Raw genomic sequence first — 19,019 nt, 5'->3', positions numbered from 1 at the left:
CAATGCGTTTAAAAATAATAGTAACCTGTGTTAAATTTGAGAAATAAGTTTAGAAAGAAACCGAGGGAGAAAACTGTCATCTTAAATTTTTGCAAATCTCTCTGGTTTAATAGAAGACAGTTGGGTTCTTATAGCTGCTTCTACAATCTGTTGTATAGTTTTAGTTGAAGTAAAATGAAGTAAATCTGACTTCATGGGAGAAGAATTTGGGAAAACGATAATACAGCAAAACTTGACAAGTAGTAATTTCTTAAAGGCAATTGGAAACCGTATCAGTGTGTTTTTTGTATTCAGATCCGCTGGTCTATCTTACAAATGACTGTGTAACATGATTTAGTCATTTAGAAAATATTCATTGAAAAATACAGATCTACCAAATGTTAATACATGTTTCATCATACCTGTTAACATTGCCACCAATCTCAGAAACGTCTGTCGTGCTGGGAAGATGTCAAGCTCATAGTGGCAGAATTTCAAAAAATTCTGATTTACATTTGAAAGTGTTCATTTTATCACTGGCAACACCATCAGTTTTCTCTGAAGGAAAAGGCTCATTTAGTCCTTTTCCCAAAAATGTCAGCCAAATAGCCAAGTAGTATGTACAATATGGTATTGTAAATATCATAATTTACCAAAGTAAAATGGGATGCCATGAAGCGCACAGCTGCCTTTTCTCAAGACATCCATGTTTCAATGTGCAGAAGTGCTTCCCACTGCAGACCAGCATCATGAAAGGTCAAGACTGAAAGCACATTTTATGGGTTCTATCATGGATATTTCTAAGTGAAGTTGGTATATATTTTTACCATGAATCAAGGCAGTGAAGACTATCCTACTATTTGTGCCACTTCCTTGATACCAGCCAAGAAACCACCTGCTGACCTCAGATCCCTCCACACTTACTCTTCCAAGGCTCCATGAACTTTCAGGCATCAGCTGACCACATTCTGAAAAACAATGCTGTAGGTACTGCTCCAACTGTTCTTAAAATATTAAGGTTGTGATTTTTTGTGGTATAAAAAATTTAAGCGAAGGCTGTAGTTTTGGGAACAGTCCTCAAGCCAGAATCTATTTGGAAGTGACTGTCAAGATAGCCAGGAGTTTAGTGGGAGTGAAGAATTGACTGCATGTGGCAATGTTTCTCTACCTTTTTTTTCATTATCACTTTCCCTAAAGAAGTTAACAGATCTTTTTTTCTTGTGAATACTTAATATCCTAGATATACTACATATTTTTGCATTGCAGTCCTTCACAGGGCTACAAGTTACGGTCTCTCAAGATTTCCAATCCTTACCCCAAGAACCTAATTTTCATCCCATTGAAAATGTATGGATTGTAGCCAGAAATAACTTCATCTTAGGGTTCATGTCCTTCCCCATTTATTTATTTTTGACATTTTTCTAGTTGCCATCAGCATCAGATCTCAGGGATAGCAGAAGCATGTATTACTCTAAATCAATGTACATCTAAAGTTTACTTCAGTATTGATTTAATTTATCCAGCAATCGGGAAAATAGGTAGGACCTAGTTCAGAAAGGGACTCGATGGAATTCTTTTAAATTGTGAATAGCCTTATAAAATTGGACTTGGAACTCAGATGGATTACTTCAATAAAGCTTTACGATTTCAGAAAGGTCTTAGCCTTCTACATATAAAGTGGTTATGTGTGTGTTTATATAAACACACATGTATATATATTTTAAAGATTTTATTTATTTTTGTATAGAACTGGGATACAGGCCAGAGGTGTGGTGGGGGTGGTGAGAGGACTCACCAGAGACAGAGTAGGGAGCAGAACAGGCATATCTACTGAAACACACTGCTAAGGGGTCTGCTGTGCCATGTGCGTTATTAGCTCTGTGGCCAGGAATCAAACTAGGCCATGATGGTGGGACTCTGTGGTGGAAGCACTGAGACTTAACCACCTAGGCCATCAGGGTGTGGCTCCAATAATTATAACAGTATATGTAACCCTCAAAACTTAACACTGTAGCTTAAAGCAAGCAAAATGTGGCATAACAACAATGTGCTGGGGCCTCTCTGGTGGTGCGAGGGGTTAAGTCTCTGCATTATGAAGTCTGATCCCCAGTCAGGGCTAACCCACATGGTGCAGATCTTTTCTGTCTCAGCCACTGCTCCCCTCAGCGTGTATTTCAGTCAGTTCACCTGTTCTGTTCCCCATTCCGTCTGTTGAATTCTCTCACTGTTCCCCCGCCCCTGCACCTCTGGCCTATATGCATAAATAAGTAAATCTTAAAAAAATAATGACTACAATGTGCTGGTAGCCTGTAGTTCTTCACCACAGGGCTCCATATCATAATGGGGGAAACTGGTTCTGTGGCTCTGCACTTTGACCAAGCTTGAATGGAAGACAGCCAAGTTAGATGAGGGTCAAGAATGCTCCTTCCAGGTCCTCTCAGGGGCTGAAAAAAATCTTAGTGACATTTTCTAGGGAATCACAATTCTGTCCAAAGTCATTGTGGCTCAGAGGACCTCAGGCCGCTGATATTTCCAGAAGGCCACCTCCCCATCATCACTGCAGGAGGCCAGGAGGCCTGGCTCTCTGGGGTTCCAAGCCACACAGTTGACATCCTGGGAATGGGCTTGAGGCAAGTGGGCTGTCAAGGAGAAGGTAGGCTGCTGTGGATCTGAGCCGGGGTCTTCCTCAAACACCCGGATGGCATCATCCCCACAAGCTGTAGCCAGAGCCCCTGTCAGCTGACACCTGGGAGGAACATAGCTGTCAGTATGTAAGCAGGTGGCTTCTCTATCCCCAACCCCGCAAATCAGGTAAAAGTGATTAGTGCTATAATCCCTGGCCTGCTCTCCCCAAACTTCAGGTCTCAGCACAAGTGTTTTATGGAAGAACTTCCCCAACTAACACCTAACCATGAACATCACCCCCCTAAGTCTTCAAGTGTAGACATCTAGCTTTCCCTTGATATAATCAGCTTAAAAACACTACATACAATTCCGAACTGTACTTTTCTCTCTTAGCATAAGTAGTTTCTCTTGGCATGGAGTATTCTTGATCATTTTTTTTAACAGTGATATAATAGGCCACTAGATTTTACCATGCTTAAGACTATTTTCAAGTATCATTCTCAAATGCTAATATAAATAAAGCACTGATGCACATCACAATTTTCATTTTTTAGGATTATTTGTTCAGGATAGATTCTCAGGGTCAGGACTATCCTCTGATGAATCCTCCTATATAAATCTTGTCACTTTTCTAGACTTCCTAAGGGTAGTTTTTTTTTTTTCCCCCATAAAATAACAAAGTGGGGTGTAGCAATGGAGGCTGATGGGGGAGCGCTCAGCCAGTGTTACTGGTCCTTCACTGCACTGCTTGCTGCTCTGGCCAGGCTGACAAGAAGCCAGTGCCCTGTCAGTTCTGCCAGTAGCTGGTGAACAAGTTCAACCACATAGGCCAGAGACTCAGGGTGCCAGGTGGTGGGGTACAAAGGCAGCAGGATCAGAGAGCACCAGGGATGCCGGATTCAGGGGAAGACCACCATGGGAAAAAAAAAGTGATGAATCCACAATTTCAGTAATATTACTGGATGGTACAGTGCTGTGACTACTACAAGCTGGAGCTGCTCCCAGACTATGATCTTAACATAGGTGCAGGCCTGGGTCTAAATCTGTTCCCTGCTCCCATGGACCCTCAGGTCAGCCAGCAGTAAGCCATCATTGTGGCCAGTTTGGCCTAATCTGAAGATAACAGGATGGTTTCCAATGGTCTCCCCAAAGGTTGCAGAGATCAAGACGGGGTCTAAGCGTCTCTAAATTCTATACAATACAGGGAGGAGTGGGATTAGATGGGGGGGATGGAGGTCTTACCAAGCGACATCATAAATGGTCCTGGAGTGGAAGCCTGACAGTGTGCAGATACATTTCCAGCTGGGGTCAGAGCCGCTGCACGCCACCCCTGCAGACAGATTTCCTTTAAGCCTAAGGTGTGTGTCTTGGGCACCTCAAAGGAGTGAGTGGCCCACTGCAGAGGAAATCCTAACTTGTCCTCCCTTACCTCCCCCTTCAACCATGAGTCCATAGTCTCATTCCTCTGTCCCCATTCTTGCTGATCTGTCTTAAACATTATGGCCAGACTGGTATTTTTATAGCAGAATTCTGAGAATAGGAACAGGAAGTATTCTATTCTTTAAAAAACCCTGCCTGCCTTTTAAGGCCACCCACCTGCCAGCCTTTCTCCCAAAACCCTTTGTACCCTACGTTCCCTCTAAATGAATCACTCTTCCTGGAGGAAATCTGGCTTTCCCACCTTCAATGCTTTTTCTCATGCTGCTCTATTTTCATCCACAATTTTCTTTTCATGTAAATCCTATGCACCCTTTCAAGTTTGAATGAAATGGCTACTCTTTCCACAAAGCTTTCCCTGATTCTTCTAGACTATCTGGGGCCCTCTCATGGCACACCTTACTTTCTATCCTGACTTGCTGCCATTTGCCTATGTGTCCTAGTCCCTAGGAGATGAGTCTTATTTTGCTCTCTCACTGGTACCTTACCTTGCTCGTTGTCTGGTAGGTACTGGCGCCAGATGCGTATAGTACGGTCATCGCTACAAGATGCCAGGCGCTGGCCACTGGGGTCAAAGGCCAAGCTCCACACGGTGGATTCATGGCCCTCAAGGGTGGCACAGCATATCCAATCATCCTCTTCCTCTCGGTAGAGCTTCACTGAGTCATCATAGCTTGCAGAGGCTAACAGCTGGGGTGGGATTGGGGGTAGGGAAAACACACTTGTCTGTATGGTGTATTAAGTACCTATACTTCCAATATCTCTCCCTGCTAGGGCAAAGCAGGCCTAGTTATCTGTTTTTTATAAAGGGATTAATGTTTCTGGGTCATAGAGATCCCTGTAAAAGTCAGGTTGAGGCTGTGAAGCAGAAGAAAGGTGGGCATAACCCTTCTCAACAAGACACTTCTTACCTCCTGGTTTGGATGCCAAACCACATGCTTTACATCCTGTGTATGGGAGTTGAGGACACTGACACATTCATACTCATCATCTTCATCAACTGTGAAAGGAAACCAAAAAATGGCCCATGAGCTGACTTTGTTGGGACACAGGGGGATAACTGTCTAATTGTTCCTAATTGCATTCAGAGAGACTTGGACTCACCTTCCCAGACCCATACACTCTTATCTCGACTGCAGGTGGCGAGGAGGTTTCCAGACGGGGCCCAAGCCACTGACTTGACTTCATTTTCGTGGCCTTCCAGAGTGGTTACACACTGGAAAGGGGAAATGGGAAAGAATTAATAGTAGCTAAGGATCCTTGGGGGTCCTTTTCATGAGTATAGTTAAACTTGCGTAGGTTCCAGAACCAGTCCTGGAAAAGCAACCGTGCAACAACCCTCACCCTCTCTCACCAGGCTACCTCAAAGTCATCCTGATTCTTCTTCCAAATGCAAGTGGTAGCATCAAAGCTCGCAGAGGCCAGATAATTCCCACAGGGAGACCAAGCCACCTTCCGCACAGTGCGTTGGTGGCCTTCAGAAAGAACTGATTTGCAGATCCAGCTATCACCTAGAAGCAGAGTATAGGTCAAGCTCTGGAACTGGTGCTGAAGCACTATCAATGCCATCTGATAATGGGAACTAAGCTAGTACTGGAGGCAAGCTGGGAAGCAAAGCTCAACCGCTGTATTTAACAAGCTATTAGGAAGCTGTAACTGACCACTTCTGAGGCATCCTGCTAAAACAAATCCGAAGTGTCATCCTCGTTTTAGTTTTAAATCTATCAGTGGCTCCCAAATGCCCTTCAGATAGAATTTAAACGTCACCAATCTGTTGCATTACACTACAGGCTACTCTCTGAAAATCCTCTCATTTTCCTGCCTCAGCAACTGTCACAATTCCCTCAACAGTACCAGTATGTCTACTGACGTTTGGGCTTCAACAGTGTCCCACTCCTTTGCCCAGAGTTTTTCTCAGAGTGGTTAACGTCCCAGTCAAATCATCCTGATTCTTCTTCCAAGTGCAAATGGCATCTACCGCTTCTCCCTTGACCTGTAACCTCGATCCAGGTCGGCATGCCCTGCGAACCCACACTATCTGCACGCAGAACGCTCGGGGCAAGGGGCACACTGTTAGGCTGGGCCTTACCCTCCGCGCCCCAGATGCGAACTCTACGGTCGCCACCGCACGAGGCCAGCAGCGTTCCGGCAGGGTTCCAGGCCAGGAACCAGCAACGGGAGTCCGGGTGTGCCGGGACACGGCCCAGCAGCAACAGCGAGTCCTTCATGGCGGCCCAACGCAGGATAAAGAAGAGATGGGCAAATTCTGCCGCGCCGTCTGCAGGTCGCACCGCAGAAAACGCCGCAACCTCGACTCCAACCTCCAATGGTCGCCAGGTCCGGCTAGTTCCGCCCGAGGGCCCGGATTGTCTTGGGAACTTAAGTGCCCGCTGCGGCGGCCGCGTTGCCCTCTGGGAGTTGTAGTAGACCTCCGACCCCTAGAGGAAAGCATCGCGGGATCGCTGCTGACTACTAGTCCCGTGAGGCCCTGCGCAGGGAGCCGGCGGCGCGCCCGGGCTGTGACGCGCACGGGAGACTGGGAGGGGAGCCGGAGGAGGCGGTGGCAGAGGAGGAGGAGGAAGCCGGAAGTGGAGAGGGCCCGGGTAGGACCGGGCGTTGCGGGATTGGGCCTGAGGTCTCTCGGCCCGGGGCTGCTGAGGAGCCGGTGGCTAGGCGGAGCAGCACCATCCCGGCCCTGGGGCTTGCTGACTGGTGAGGAAAAGCGACAGCCTAGGGAGGCTCCTTTCTGTGCTCAGGTCGCACCCCCAGAGCGCCGTTCCTAGATCCCGAGTCCCTGATCCCCGCGGCCCAGCCCTGCTCTCCGCCCCTCAGCACCCTCCGGCCGAAACCCCGGGTCTCTCGCTCACCAGCAGCGGATATCTCCGTGCCTCGCAACCTACACGCGGGTCTGCCAAGATCTCGACCGCCCCTTAGTCCTTTCCGGTTCTCCATTCTGCACCTCCGCAACCCTGTTCTAGGACCCCGGTCCCCGCCCCCCAAATTCCCGCAGCCCTCCCGTCTCTCCTCCGCCCCAGGTCCCGCCCCCTATCCTCGGGTGTCGGCTCCTGAGTCGGCTTCACCTGCGGAGAACCCAACGACTTGCTCTCTTGCCCGGGACAGGCAGGGTCTGCACGCCCCGCAGAGGTCGGCGGCAGCCAGCAGCGACCGCGGAGCGACGGCGGGCGGCCCCGGGCATGTACGCCCCGGGAGGCGCAGGGCTGCCCGGAGGGCGCCGGCGGAGGAGCCCGGGAGGCAGCGCTCTGCCCAAGCAGCCAGAGCGTAGTCTGGCCTCGGCCCTGCCGGGCGCCCTGTCCATCACTGCGCTTTGCACGGCACTGGCAGAGCCTGCCTGGCTGCACATCCACGGCGGCACCTGTTCCCGCCAGGAGCTGGGGGTCTCCGACGTGCTGGGCTACGTGCACCCGGACCTGCTGAAAGGTGAGAGCGCAGCGCGCCAGCTCTGTTCTTTCTGAGCGACCCGGCAGGGAGCTGAATGTGAGAGTCGCGGGCAAGCGATTGAAGCCCCATTCTTGCCTACCCACCAGGTGGCTCTGTTTGCGCTCCGGCCCCTCATTAATTCTGATGCTATTCAGCGAAGCACCTTCTCCTCAAGCCAGTGCTAATCTGGACTGCTGCTATTTTAGGATTCTGCTGGAGGAAGGGCACTGTGTATTGAGGAAAGATAAGGGTGCTAGACATCACACTTAACCGCCCGCTTCCAAGGAGCCTGTAGGAAACAAGAAGGTTTCTTTGGGAATCTTGACTGATGGAGAAAAAAGAACTTTTAATATGGCTAGGTTTAAAAAGATATTTTTGTGCTTTATGATAATTGGGTGTTTATTGAGAAAAAGAGGCTGTAGCATTTTAGGTAAACAGAAATCAGTTCCATTGCTGGCAATACAGTTAGAATTTAGCTCTTGTAACCATTACAAGTCTACCCTGGCATAAGACGGTGGAGGTAACTGAGATACAGTTGCTTTATTTGACATCATCCTTCCTAACCAGATAGGCAGAGGAGAGAGAGGAAAGAGCCCTGTCGCAGGGAGCCCTGTCTCTAGTAATGAGGGTGAAGGCTGTGGTGTGCAGGCATGTACTGCCTGGCTTTTACCAGAAAATGGTCACTGGACCCCAACAGCTCTTAGTATCTATTTGGCCCATCACTTCTAAGATCTTTTTGAACCATTATCCCCTGCCACTCCTTGGCTGTGATGTTTATTGCCCAAAATATTGAAGCCCTGTGAGATATCTCTGCCCTTTAAGGATTCAGGCTTGGGATTTGGTGAAAAGGTCAAGTTCTTTGTACTTAGATTCTACCACCAGTTCTGCAGGTCTAGGCTAAAAAGCCCTGTCCTTGTGGCATAATGTCTTTTCCTGAAAGTCCTCTTAACTGTTTTTCATCTTCGTTCAGTTTTTGAAGTTTTAGGATGATTTTGTAGAGAATAGGTTGGGGACTTCTGGTTTGTTTCCACATTTCTCCTCCACTGGGTTAGCTTATTCAGACATGGTATAGGCCTTATGACATGCAGCTTTTTCTTTAGTGTGTACCTGATGGCACAAAGGTCAGCAGGTTTGAGTTTAATCTGGATGGTTTTTACCTTGGCTCATTCCCTGCACTGCCTTCTTGGAAGGAGAGCTGCCACCTTTCCACCACTGCATCTTAGGCCTTTGCAGTTGATCTCCTGGTGTTTCATTGTTTCAGTAACTTGGTGTCACCTACAGACTGGGAGAGCGCTCATGATGCTCCTCCTCTTTTAGATACTCTCTGGGGAGGGTCTTAAAATTCACGTGATAAAGGGAGAAGCCCTCTGAACCCATGTTTTTATTTCAGGGCTTCGAGGAGTCAAATTCACTGTATTAAGGAGAGTGGCAATGGAACTAATTCTGGCTCAGAGAAATGAAGTGGCCTCTCCAGGGTCACACAGCTGGAGGCGGCATCACTGAGACTATTTCACATCTGTTGGTTCCAGTATTTAAGATGACTGACTTATTTCCCTTGTTTTACTTCACTGCTTTAAGGGGTGGTCACATGATTATTCCACTCTGGTGTTCCTCTTTATTCAAAGCCTATAAAGATAAAAGATGCAGGTTTTCTGTAGACTCTAGGTCTGCGCCCCATACCCTGCCCCTTCTGCCTAAAGATAAAAGATGCAGGTTTTCCTTTCTTGTTTACTCTTTTTAAGAAATTAAGCCAGATTTTGTCTTTTGTAAAGCAAGTTGTCTTGACCTTTACATTTCTCATGTGTTTAGAGGTCTTAATCCATGTATAAGTATCTGTCTGTTGCCAACTCCTTAGCCACTGCAAGCTAGGAACACTTGGGTGTCCAGTAATAGGGGAATTGACACTGGTACCACATCAGCTATCACAAAAGGTGAGGAGGAATTAGGGGGCCTCTGATTGCTTCTTTTCTTTCTTTTCTCTGTACCTGTTGGTTTTTGGTATCCACTGGCCCATCAAGCATATGGTGCCCTGAGCACCTGTGCTGATCTGCAGGTCTGAATATGTGCCCTTGGAATAGAAGCCTTGGAGTGTTCCCCATTGCAGAAGGGGCAGGGTATGGGGCACAGACCTAGAGTCTACAGATGCTTCCACCACTACCATGTCTCTGTTGGTGATTGGGAGTGGATAGGGCTGGCAGACTGCTGCATTGCCTTCTTGTTTCTCAGACCCTGCCTGAGTGCCAGGCATTGTGCAAAGCACATTGCATGCCTGGTTTTATTTCCACTAAACAGCATCTTTATTTGGTAGGTACTGTCATCATCCCCACTTCACAAAGGTCTCAGGGTCAGGGAGGTCAGGTAATTTGCTCAGGAGCACACAGCTGATCGGTGTGGCACAGACTTCATTTTTATCACTTTAGCATACTGTGCATTTCTCTTTCCGCCAGAGCTTTCCAAGGCTTATTTCTCCATCTTAGTTGGCTTTTTACACAAGCCCAGCTAAAACTTTATCATCCCACATTGCCTCAGCATTCAGGCTCAAGTTGGTCATCTGAGGCAGAAATACTCCCCCTCCTGCTGTCACTGCAGATCCCAGAAGGCTTTAGCAAATGCAGTCCAGCTTAAAAGATTCCTGGATTCTTCTACTCCCTGGGGGTGCCTGCTTTTCTTAGGCTCTTCAACCTGAGCCAGGGGAGCCCCACCCCCCTCTGCCATTCAACTGTGGCCTACAAAGGGCAACACAACCGCCTCAGGAAAGCATCTTTGGAGAATGAGGAAGTCAGGTGAATCATGGTTGACAGCAAGCCATGGGGAGGTCAAGGGCCTTCCAGGGAGGGTGGGTGTGTCAGGGGTGGTGACTGAGGCAGCTGGACTTCCAGGGCCTCAGCTTGGTTGGGACTTTTAGTATCTGTGATAGTGACAATGCCAGAAGCCTGTCTGGAAGCTAAAAAGTCATGGTGGGGCAAGGCTTTGCATGTGGGATGATGAGTGCTGAGAAGGATTTGAACTGTGGGGAAGTGACTAACAGGAACTCTGGTGAGGGGAGAAAGAAGGGGAAGTGGAGCAGGGGACTGGCCAGAAACCTTCCTGCCTTCCAGCCTATTTGGGCCAGGAGGGGGTGTGAGCAATGGGCAGGTAGACAGGAAGAGCCAGGGCCTCAAAACAAATCTAGCTCAGTGACTCACCAGTGACCTTGGACAAAGTCAGTTCTTTGGGATCCTATTACACAGCAGCTGCCTTCTTCCCTAGTAACTGGCCCGGACAGTCAAGCAATAGTTACCAAAATAAAGAGCCCACAGCACAATTGGAGGACAGGATGTGTTCTCTGCCTTACCAGAGTCTCGTGGAGGGCACCACAGGTTTGAATTTCAAATCAGGACCCTGCCCCATGTGCCAGTCATTTCTCTCCACAAATAAAATAATATATCCAAACATTTTGGGGGGGGCCTTATTCTTTTTAGCAACCCCCTAAAGGAGCAGATATTTGTTGCCCACCCTGGCATACCAGGGGTCTGGTTGAGAGGAGAGAGAGAGATACTGAAATCTGAGCCGTGTTGGAGCTTGAGTAACTGCTGTCCTCTCTCTGCTCTGATAACCTCTGATGACAGACCACCTGGGATATGCAGCAGGCTTCTGGGGTGTCTGTCAGCATCACTCCAGGGAACATTACATTTGGCATCCCCACTAAACCTGAGGACTTACGCACAGATTTGGGATAGAGAAAGGCAAACAAATTGAAACAAAAACTGTTTGAATTTTGGATCAAAACGTATTTGGTGAAAGCCCCCTCTGTCCCGCACCATCACTTTGGTGGGACAGAGCCTTAGTCTGGCTTTGGTGGGCTCTTTCTCTGCCTCTCACTGCTGTGTGTGGACAAGGAATCTTCTACGGTGGCAGGGCTATGGTGCCCAGCTGAATCAGCCCAGAGCAGCGAGACTGCTTCCATGTGGCAGGTGTTGTTGTTTGCTGTCATTTGATAAAAGAGGGCAGAGGCTGAGAGCAGTCAAGTTACATGCTCGCGATATCGCTTATCTGTGGTAGGCCTAGACCACCCCCAAGCACCCCCACAGTTGCAGGAGCCCAGTGATGCTGCTGAAGCTTAGGCCACACCAAGCAGGTTTTGCCCAATAATTCCAATATGAGCACTTGATTCATTGCTTAATGACCCTTCAAGCCTTTTTCCTTAGAAGAGATTTCCTGTTTCCAGCTTTTCCTTAGTGAGTGCAGTTGCCTCTGGCTCTGAGGACATTTCTCACAGCATTCATATTAACTTTTGACCCATCATTCAAATTCAGCACTTTAGAATTTGATTATCTCCATCTGGGAAAAATAAAATGGCTAACTCTGCTTCTTGGTGACTATTGTCACAATGCAAGGAAGCCTGCCTGGGGCTTGGAGTCTATCTCTGCTCTTTGTGACCAGGAGGAAGTCACTTAACCTTCTGGAGCCTCAGAGTCCTCATCTGAGCTGTATGGTGAATTCCCCAGAGTGGAGGGCGCTAAGCCAAGATAACATTTGACCCATCTGTGCTCACAGGCTCTTCCTGGAGGCACGCAAGAAACTGCCAGTAACGTTTGCCTCTTGGGCAGTTGGACATCTGGAAGGGAGGGAGGGATGTCCTCTCTGAAGCTTTTTATCATGTTCAAATCTTCCTTGTTAAAACAAGGACATAGGACACAGGAGTGTATATGATAAAAGTTCATTCTTAAGGATGAGAATAAATGAGCACCCTATATTTGCTGTGCAGTTGAAGAAAGTGTCTTTGAAATGCCCATGTATTGCTTTTCAGTTAAAACTTGTCAATAAAAACTTAGCCTATTTTTAAGAACCACAATTAAAGCACCCCTCAGAGTGCCAGACCGCAGTAAGTGGTGCTGGTGGCCTCTGACCACAGCCTGCTGCAGAGCGTTGTGTGATGTTAGCCCTTACACGCTGCAGCTCATGGGTTATTCTTGGAAACACTAGAAGGACACTTTTGTCCAGCCTTAGCCCTGCCATTTGCCATGTGAACCCCAAGAAAATCTATTTCGGTGAGCTTGTTTTTTTGTTTTTCATAGAACTGGAATGTTGGCCAGAGGTGTGGGGGTGGGGAGATCTGCGGGATTCGGGATTCATCAGAGACAGGGTGAGGAGCAGAACGGGCTGATTTATACTGCTAAAGGGAAGCAGCAGGTGAGACAGGAGAGGTCTGCTGTGCCATGTGGGTCAGCTCCCTGGCCAGGGATTGAATTCAGGCCCTAGCAGTGATAGCCCTGAAAGTTAACCTCTGGGCTACCAGGGAGGCCCCCTCAGTGAGCTTTTAATAATACTAAGAATAAAGCAGGCCCCTGTGTCCAGGAGCTTTTCTTTTGGTGAGGCCCTCCGGGTTTCTAGACTCTTCCAAGCCCATATGGCTGTCTTAGGCTATGCAAGGCTGGATTAATGAAGGTTGGCCCTGGTTGCTGGCAGAGATAATGCACGGACAAACCCCTTAGTGGTAGGAGAGCACCCAGGCTGGGTGATTGGGCCCAAAACAGGTGATCTTTTGACAAGAGAATGCCAGATAGCTCTGAGGACAGCTTAGAGAATGACCTGACACCAGATGGAGGCAGAGGGTCTCATGTAGGCCTGGGGCAGGGAATGCATGCTGTCACAAACACCAGAGCCTTTTGATATCTGGTCTGGTTCTCATATGTGGGAGGCTGGGCCCTCTGCCCAAGATCCCATGATGCCAATATATGTGACTATGAATCTGCTTTGTTTGGTTCCAGTGTTTGACTTTTATTCATCAGTCCATCTTCCCATGTGAACAGGATCAGTGTCCCTGTATCGAAATTACCTGAACTGCTTGTTAAAAATCCACCTTCCTAGATCCTGCCCCAGACCTCATGTCCAGAATCTCTGGGATCTGGGGACATGCTTTCAGCTCACACCCAGGGGTTCTGATATGCACTAGAGTGATGTCCTCCATCCCTTGACCTTCAGCCTGAGATCCAGATTCAGAACCTGTAGTCTAAGTCTTGTCAGCCCTTTCCAAGTGTTCCTAAATCACTTCATGACCAACGGCCTAAATGAAAGGAGAGCTTGCCAATGATTGGGACAGAGAAGGGAGAAGTTAAGTTAAGACCCATTTCCTACCTGTTATTAAAGCTTAAAATGGTATTGTTTTGGATCAGCCTTTATTCTGTCTGTGTATATCAGAGTGCTATAAGACTTTATATAAATGTCAAAGGAGGCTGACTGTTGTCTAGTTGGGGGAGGGGTCTGGCAGGAAAAGCTAGAGGTGGTTCTATATGTCTAATGCACATTGTCATTATTGGATCTCCTCGAATGTCATCCTGGGATGATCCTGGCGACTCCTTGAATGTTGTTTCTCTCGTTACAGCATCTTCCTTTTTCTTGGTTTACACCCTCATTTTGGTAGAGCATGCACCCCTCAATGGCTTTGCCCTCATTGTAGAAGGTATTTGTGTGGTCACAAAAACTTTCTGGAGTCCTGTACTTAGACACTTCCCTCTTGATGGAAAGGGGACACAGACAGAGGGACATGGAAGCGGTAACCCAGAACTCCTGTCTGCTGTTAGGAAAATCGCCCTGTCTCTTTCCACACCAGCTGGGAGCAGTAGTTAAGACCCCTCCCTCTGGGGTGTCCCTGGTTCTCCAGGATTGTGGCAAAGAGGGGGACAAACCCCTACTCCAGGTAGGGGCATCCTGCCATAGGGCTGCCCAGGCCCTGAGGATTTGTTTCTCTCCCTACAGATTTCTGCATGAATCCCCAAACAGTGCTGCTCCTGCGGGTCATCGCTGCCTTCTGCTTCCTGGGCATCCTGTGTAGTCTCTCCGCATTCCTTCTGGATGTCTTTGGGCCCAAGCACCCAGCCCTGAAGATCACTCGTCGCTATGCCTTTGCCCACATCCTCACAGGTAACCTGCTCAACTTGGGGAGGGTCTGCCATAGGGCTGAGGCATCCTGTCTGGTGTTGCAGGCGGGTTAAAGGGTTTCCGTGAGTAGACACCACTCCACATGCTTGTTTCTAGCCTTGCACAGAACAGCAGGGCATGATCACAAACCTCCTCTGGGGAGGGAATATTGTTAGAATCCCCAAGAGATCTCACTATTCTCTAAGAATTGTGAGATCAGAAGCTCGGCTGGGCTCATGAGGTCTGGAAGAAGCAAGGAAGGAACAGTGTTTCACTGTAGTGCATGTTCTTACTAAAGTCTCTCTACCCCCTGTGTGTGTCCCTGTAGACCAGCCTTCTTTGTGCATGCAACTTCCCTCCTCCCGCACCTGAGCTTCTGTGTTTTTGATGGGTGGTTACACTGACTCTAGCTTCCAACCACTTGACCTTGTCTGTTACTTTCAGGCACCCAGTAACTTCTAGTATCCCAATTCCAAATACATAAGACAGGGAAGCTGACTGGCCCAGATTGGGTCAGGCATCTGTTCCAGCCCCAGCCCAAGACCCCGTGACTAGAGAGTTCCTCCTTGCAGGGTCTCTGAGAATGGAGTTTGGGTAGTGGGGCTGCAATTGGTTGCTCAGGCATCCTGCTTGTGGGGTGCCTGCTAACCCCTCTACTGTGCTGTTTCTCTGTCCTCCCAGTTCTGCAGTGTGCCACTGTTATTGGCTTTTCTTACTGGGCTTCCGAACTCATCCTGGCCCAGCAGCAACAGCATAAGAAGTACCATGGTTCCCAGGTTTATGTCACCTTTGCTGTTAGCTTCTACCTGGTGGCAGGAGCTGGTGGAGCCTCAATCCTGGCCACAGCAGCCAACCTTCTGCGCCACTACCCCACGGAGGAAGAGGAGCAGGCTCTGGAGCTGCTCTCTGAGATGGAGGAGAACGAGCCCTACCCAGCAGAATATGAGGTCATCAACCAATTCCAGCCACCTCCAGCCTACACACCCTAATGCCGCCCTGGGCTTTCATCCGCAGCAGTCACTCCCCACTCTGCAGCTCCTCTCACCCAGAGGCGCTCCCTCCCCCGCAGGCTGCACGGGTAGGATCCTGACCATCTTCACCAGTCCTTCCCCAGGAGAGACTCTGCCTTTAGGGTTGTTAGTATATCCTTGCTCTCGAAACCTGGGGTTCACCAATTTTATATAATGCACTGTTTCCCCTCCTGTCACCTTCTCCCTTCACAGTCTCTAGTCATTACCAACCAGGGAGGGTCATACAAGTGTTCTCTTTCACGGGCCATATCTTTGAGACGGGGGCTTTTCTTGAGGAGCTGCTGACAGACAGGAGGCGTGTCAGCAGGGCCCAAGGGAAGGAGTACTGTGCCCTGCAGACTAGCCTCATGGGGGTCAACGTTTGTTCCACCGCTGTAGCTCTGGGCTGACACCCCACCCCCATTCCTTCTTGGACTACAGTTACTCCTTTGAATTCTCTGCACTTTATAAAGTCTTCGGGCGTCCCATCAGGTGTGAGCTGGTTTCACAGGGAGAAGGAGTTGCTGCCCTCGCCCTGCCCTCGCTTGAGTGGCTGGAGCCCCTGCAAGGAGAGCAGCACCTGGTGTGGGCCTGAGGCCTCCAGGACCCACAGAGGGTCAAGAAGGGAACTGAATCTCCCCAGCCCCTTCACCTTTTAAAATGTGGGTGGTTTTAAAAGAAGAAATAACTAAGACACAGTAACAAATTCTCTTTTTAAACTAGGGACAAGACTTGTTTATTTTGTTTTTTCAGCTATTTATCCACTTCTTTTTGGCTATGAGTTGTTTTAAGCCATAGCTCCTTCCAGCCCGTGGTCATTCCTCCCCGAATCTCCCCCAGCAGAATGCAGCCCTCCTCCCTTGCTCTCCTCTCAGTGACCCCAGCTCCTTGGGCCTTCCTGTGGAACCTGGAACCCCACCCCAGAGGGGCTGAGGTCTGTGGCCTGGCTGGCTGGCCAGCGTGGTGCTCCTCAGGACTGTGGCACTGAGATGTAACCTGGCCTCCGTGCAGGAACTGAGGCCACAGCAGGGCAGGAAGCCCACCACTTTCCACATAGGGACCACAACCAGTAGGGCCCCTTCACGTGAGGTGTCAAACTAACGGATTTGGTTGTGTCCTTCAGATTCAGTGCACCCCCTAGACTGTGACTTGGGGCAACAGCTTGCTGCATGCCTCTCTCCCATTCCTGAATGTACTCTGGCCTTGCAGTGTGCTACTGGCTCTTTCTTGCCTAACTATAACTCCACACATGGCTCTGGTTGGGGCTGAATTTTCTGCCCTGAGATCTGGGGCACAAAGTGGAAGAAACTTGAGGGGCCTTCAGAGTGGATCCAGTTAGCCAAGCTTCTTTGGAATCAGGGTCCAGTGCTGAACTGAACTGAAAACATATGGACTCCCCACCTCCTCCCACAGGCAATAAAGCAAGCCTAGAGAATGGACACCACTGTTGAGTTGTGGCTAGAAAGGGACTGTCATGTCCCTCATCCTTCTGCCAGACTGCCTAGGGATGTCTAGACAGATGCAGTGTGGGTGGTGAGGACCATGTCCGCACATGAAGGAGTATACTACCTGTAGTTCACTGTGATGCCAAGTGTGACCTATGGTGACTCTCACACTCTTCCAGACTCTTCTCTAAAGCAAGAAAGACTGCCGTATAATACCTGAGCACAAAGCCAAGGAGCTGATTAAATCGAAGCTTGTCTCTGTAAAGTTCACGTTTACCTTGGCAGTTTTTTGGAGTGTGACCAACTCTGACTGTGGATGTCTGAGTGGGCAGACCAGGAGACCGGATGCTGAACACGCATGCCAAAGTGTCTGGTCACTTCATGAGGACCCCGACATGACCCTGTGGATAGTTCCATGCGATTTGGAATCCACTTTTTACTAGCTTCTCATGTCTCTGGCCTTTCTCTTTTTCCCTGCCATCCTGACACTAATAGTTTGTCATATAAATTCCCCTGGTTGTGTTTTTTTTTTTCTAGAAAAAAATTAAAAAGCAAAAAATCGGAAACCACAATAAGAATGTAAATGCCAAAGTCTCCCTGTCATTTTTTAGTCAGTTTCCCTGATTTTCACTTATTCCCTTCCTCTTACGAAGCAAGAGAAATTGAAGTGTGTAATTTTAAAAAGTTAGAAGGGCCAGGCATGTGGCTACTCTCTACAAGACAGTTTGACCTATGTGACCCTACCCTGGTCCTGACAACTTCCACATCAGCCCAGAGCCAGGAGCACTAGATGTACCCTGCCACAGTTCTCGGCTTCAGACCCTGAGCCCTTCTGGTGCACATACTGGCTAGTTGCAGATGAGAGGGCTGCTTCTGAACTCTTAACACTTGTCTTCCCATGACCTGGCAGAAGAAACTGCACTCAATTTTGAAACCATAGACTTGAGCAGAGGACCTGGGGCCAGAACAAAGGGGAAAGCAGAATCCCCAGGTTCAGGTGTTGCAAGAGGTCCACCTGAAGTAAAGGCTAGGGATTCCTGTTTCACAATTAAGAATTTCTATTACTAAAAGTTTGATGTGGAAAGCTTAACTATTACAGGGGGTTTCCTGAGACAAAGTTTCACTGGTCTCTGAGTTAAAGGATTTATCTTGGACTGGCCTGCTCACTTTGAGGGGGCAAACTGGGTGGTGGGAGCTTCCTAGGTGTTCAAGGAGAGCAGCTGCTGACAGAAAGTACCATTCTGGTACAGTTTTTTTATTTTAAAGATTTATTTGTTTATGCTTACAAGAACTGAGAAACAGGCCAAGGATGCAGTGGGGTGAGAGGATTCACCAGAGACAGAGTGGGGAACAGAACAGGTAGATGTACTGAAATACACTGCTGAGGGGAGCAGCAGACAGGACCTGAGAGGTTTGCTGTGCCATGTGGGCCACCCCCTGGCCAGGAAGGACTCACACTGGTGCTGCAGTGGCTGCAGATAGCTTCATAGTGCTGTGCTTTAACCTGTTGCAACACCAGGGAGTGCCCTCTTGTATAGTTTTGCATTAATTCCTCAAAACTGAATTTTCTTCTGCTCTCAGAGCAATGCCACTGCCTTCTTTAAAGCACGTATCTCTTGGTGGTTTCCTTCCCCAGCTTGGACATATGTACTTAGGAAGGATGTTGAGCAACAAGAAGGGGCACAGGTAAGCATTCTAGGTGGAATAAAGGCTGGAAGGGAAGTAAACAGCTCTAGATAAAAGGATAGAATGCCAATCTGAAGTGTGTGGAGAGAGAATATAGCTATCAGTTGGAATGTGGACCTCTTAAATGCCACATTTTTATTAAAATACAACACATCATAAAATGCATCCTTGTATAACCTTTTTAGTATTTTTCACAATTTTGGGTAACCTTATCACTAATAGCAATTACAAAACATTTTATCACCCCCCCCCCAAGAAATCTGTACCCATCAGCAGTCACTGTCCTGCCTCTCTCACCCCCACCCTCTCCCACACATATACATGGATCCTAACAATCATCTATCTGCTTTGTTTCTATGGATTTGCCTATTCTAGGCGTTTCATTTATATAGGATATGTAACTTTTTTCACTTAGTATAATGGCTCACCCATTCTAAAGGGTCACTGATGTAGCATGTATCAGTAACTCATTGATTTCTATAGATGAATAATATCCCAT

The 19,019-nt window shown here is 48.3% G+C and overlaps 2 protein-coding genes across 3 annotated transcripts; one reads left to right on the top strand and one right to left on the bottom strand.

Annotated features, from left to right (window-relative positions):
* Positions 1-2,286: 2,286 nt before the first annotated feature.
* CIAO1 (cytosolic iron-sulfur assembly component 1) lies at positions 2,287-6,438 on the bottom strand. The gene is made up of 7 exons (XM_004686128.2): positions 6,131-6,438; positions 5,404-5,552; positions 5,146-5,257; positions 4,953-5,041; positions 4,530-4,731; positions 3,847-3,934; positions 2,287-2,725 (listed from the first exon to the last, which is right to left on the bottom strand). The coding sequence occupies exons 1-7, from the start codon at positions 6,267-6,269 to the stop codon at positions 2,485-2,487; spliced, it is 1,020 nt and encodes a 339-aa protein (XP_004686185.1). The 5' UTR covers positions 6,270-6,438; the 3' UTR covers positions 2,287-2,484.
* A 164-nt stretch (positions 6,439-6,602) lies between these two features.
* Positions 6,603-18,154, top strand: TMEM127 (transmembrane protein 127). 2 transcript variants are annotated; one of them, XM_004686127.2, is made up of 4 exons: positions 6,603-6,753; positions 7,162-7,479; positions 14,218-14,382; positions 15,061-18,154. In XM_004686127.2, exons 2-4 carry the CDS (start codon positions 7,236-7,238, stop codon positions 15,366-15,368), a joined length of 717 nt encoding a protein of 238 aa, XP_004686184.1. In that variant the 5' UTR covers positions 6,603-6,753; positions 7,162-7,235; the 3' UTR covers positions 15,369-18,154. The 2 variants fall into 2 exon arrangements, with proteins under 2 accessions (XP_004686184.1, XP_012583095.1); XM_012727641.1 differs by having other exon boundaries at positions 6,603-6,797.
* Positions 18,155-19,019: the final 865 nt, after the last annotated feature.

This window comes from Condylura cristata, unplaced genomic scaffold (assembly GCF_000260355.1).
Source record: "Condylura cristata isolate star-nosed mole 26May11 unplaced genomic scaffold, ConCri1.0 scaffold00020, whole genome shotgun sequence".
NCBI lineage: Eukaryota > Metazoa > Chordata > Mammalia > Eulipotyphla > Talpidae > Condylura > Condylura cristata.
This window is presented reverse-complemented; position numbering and strand designations above follow the sequence as displayed.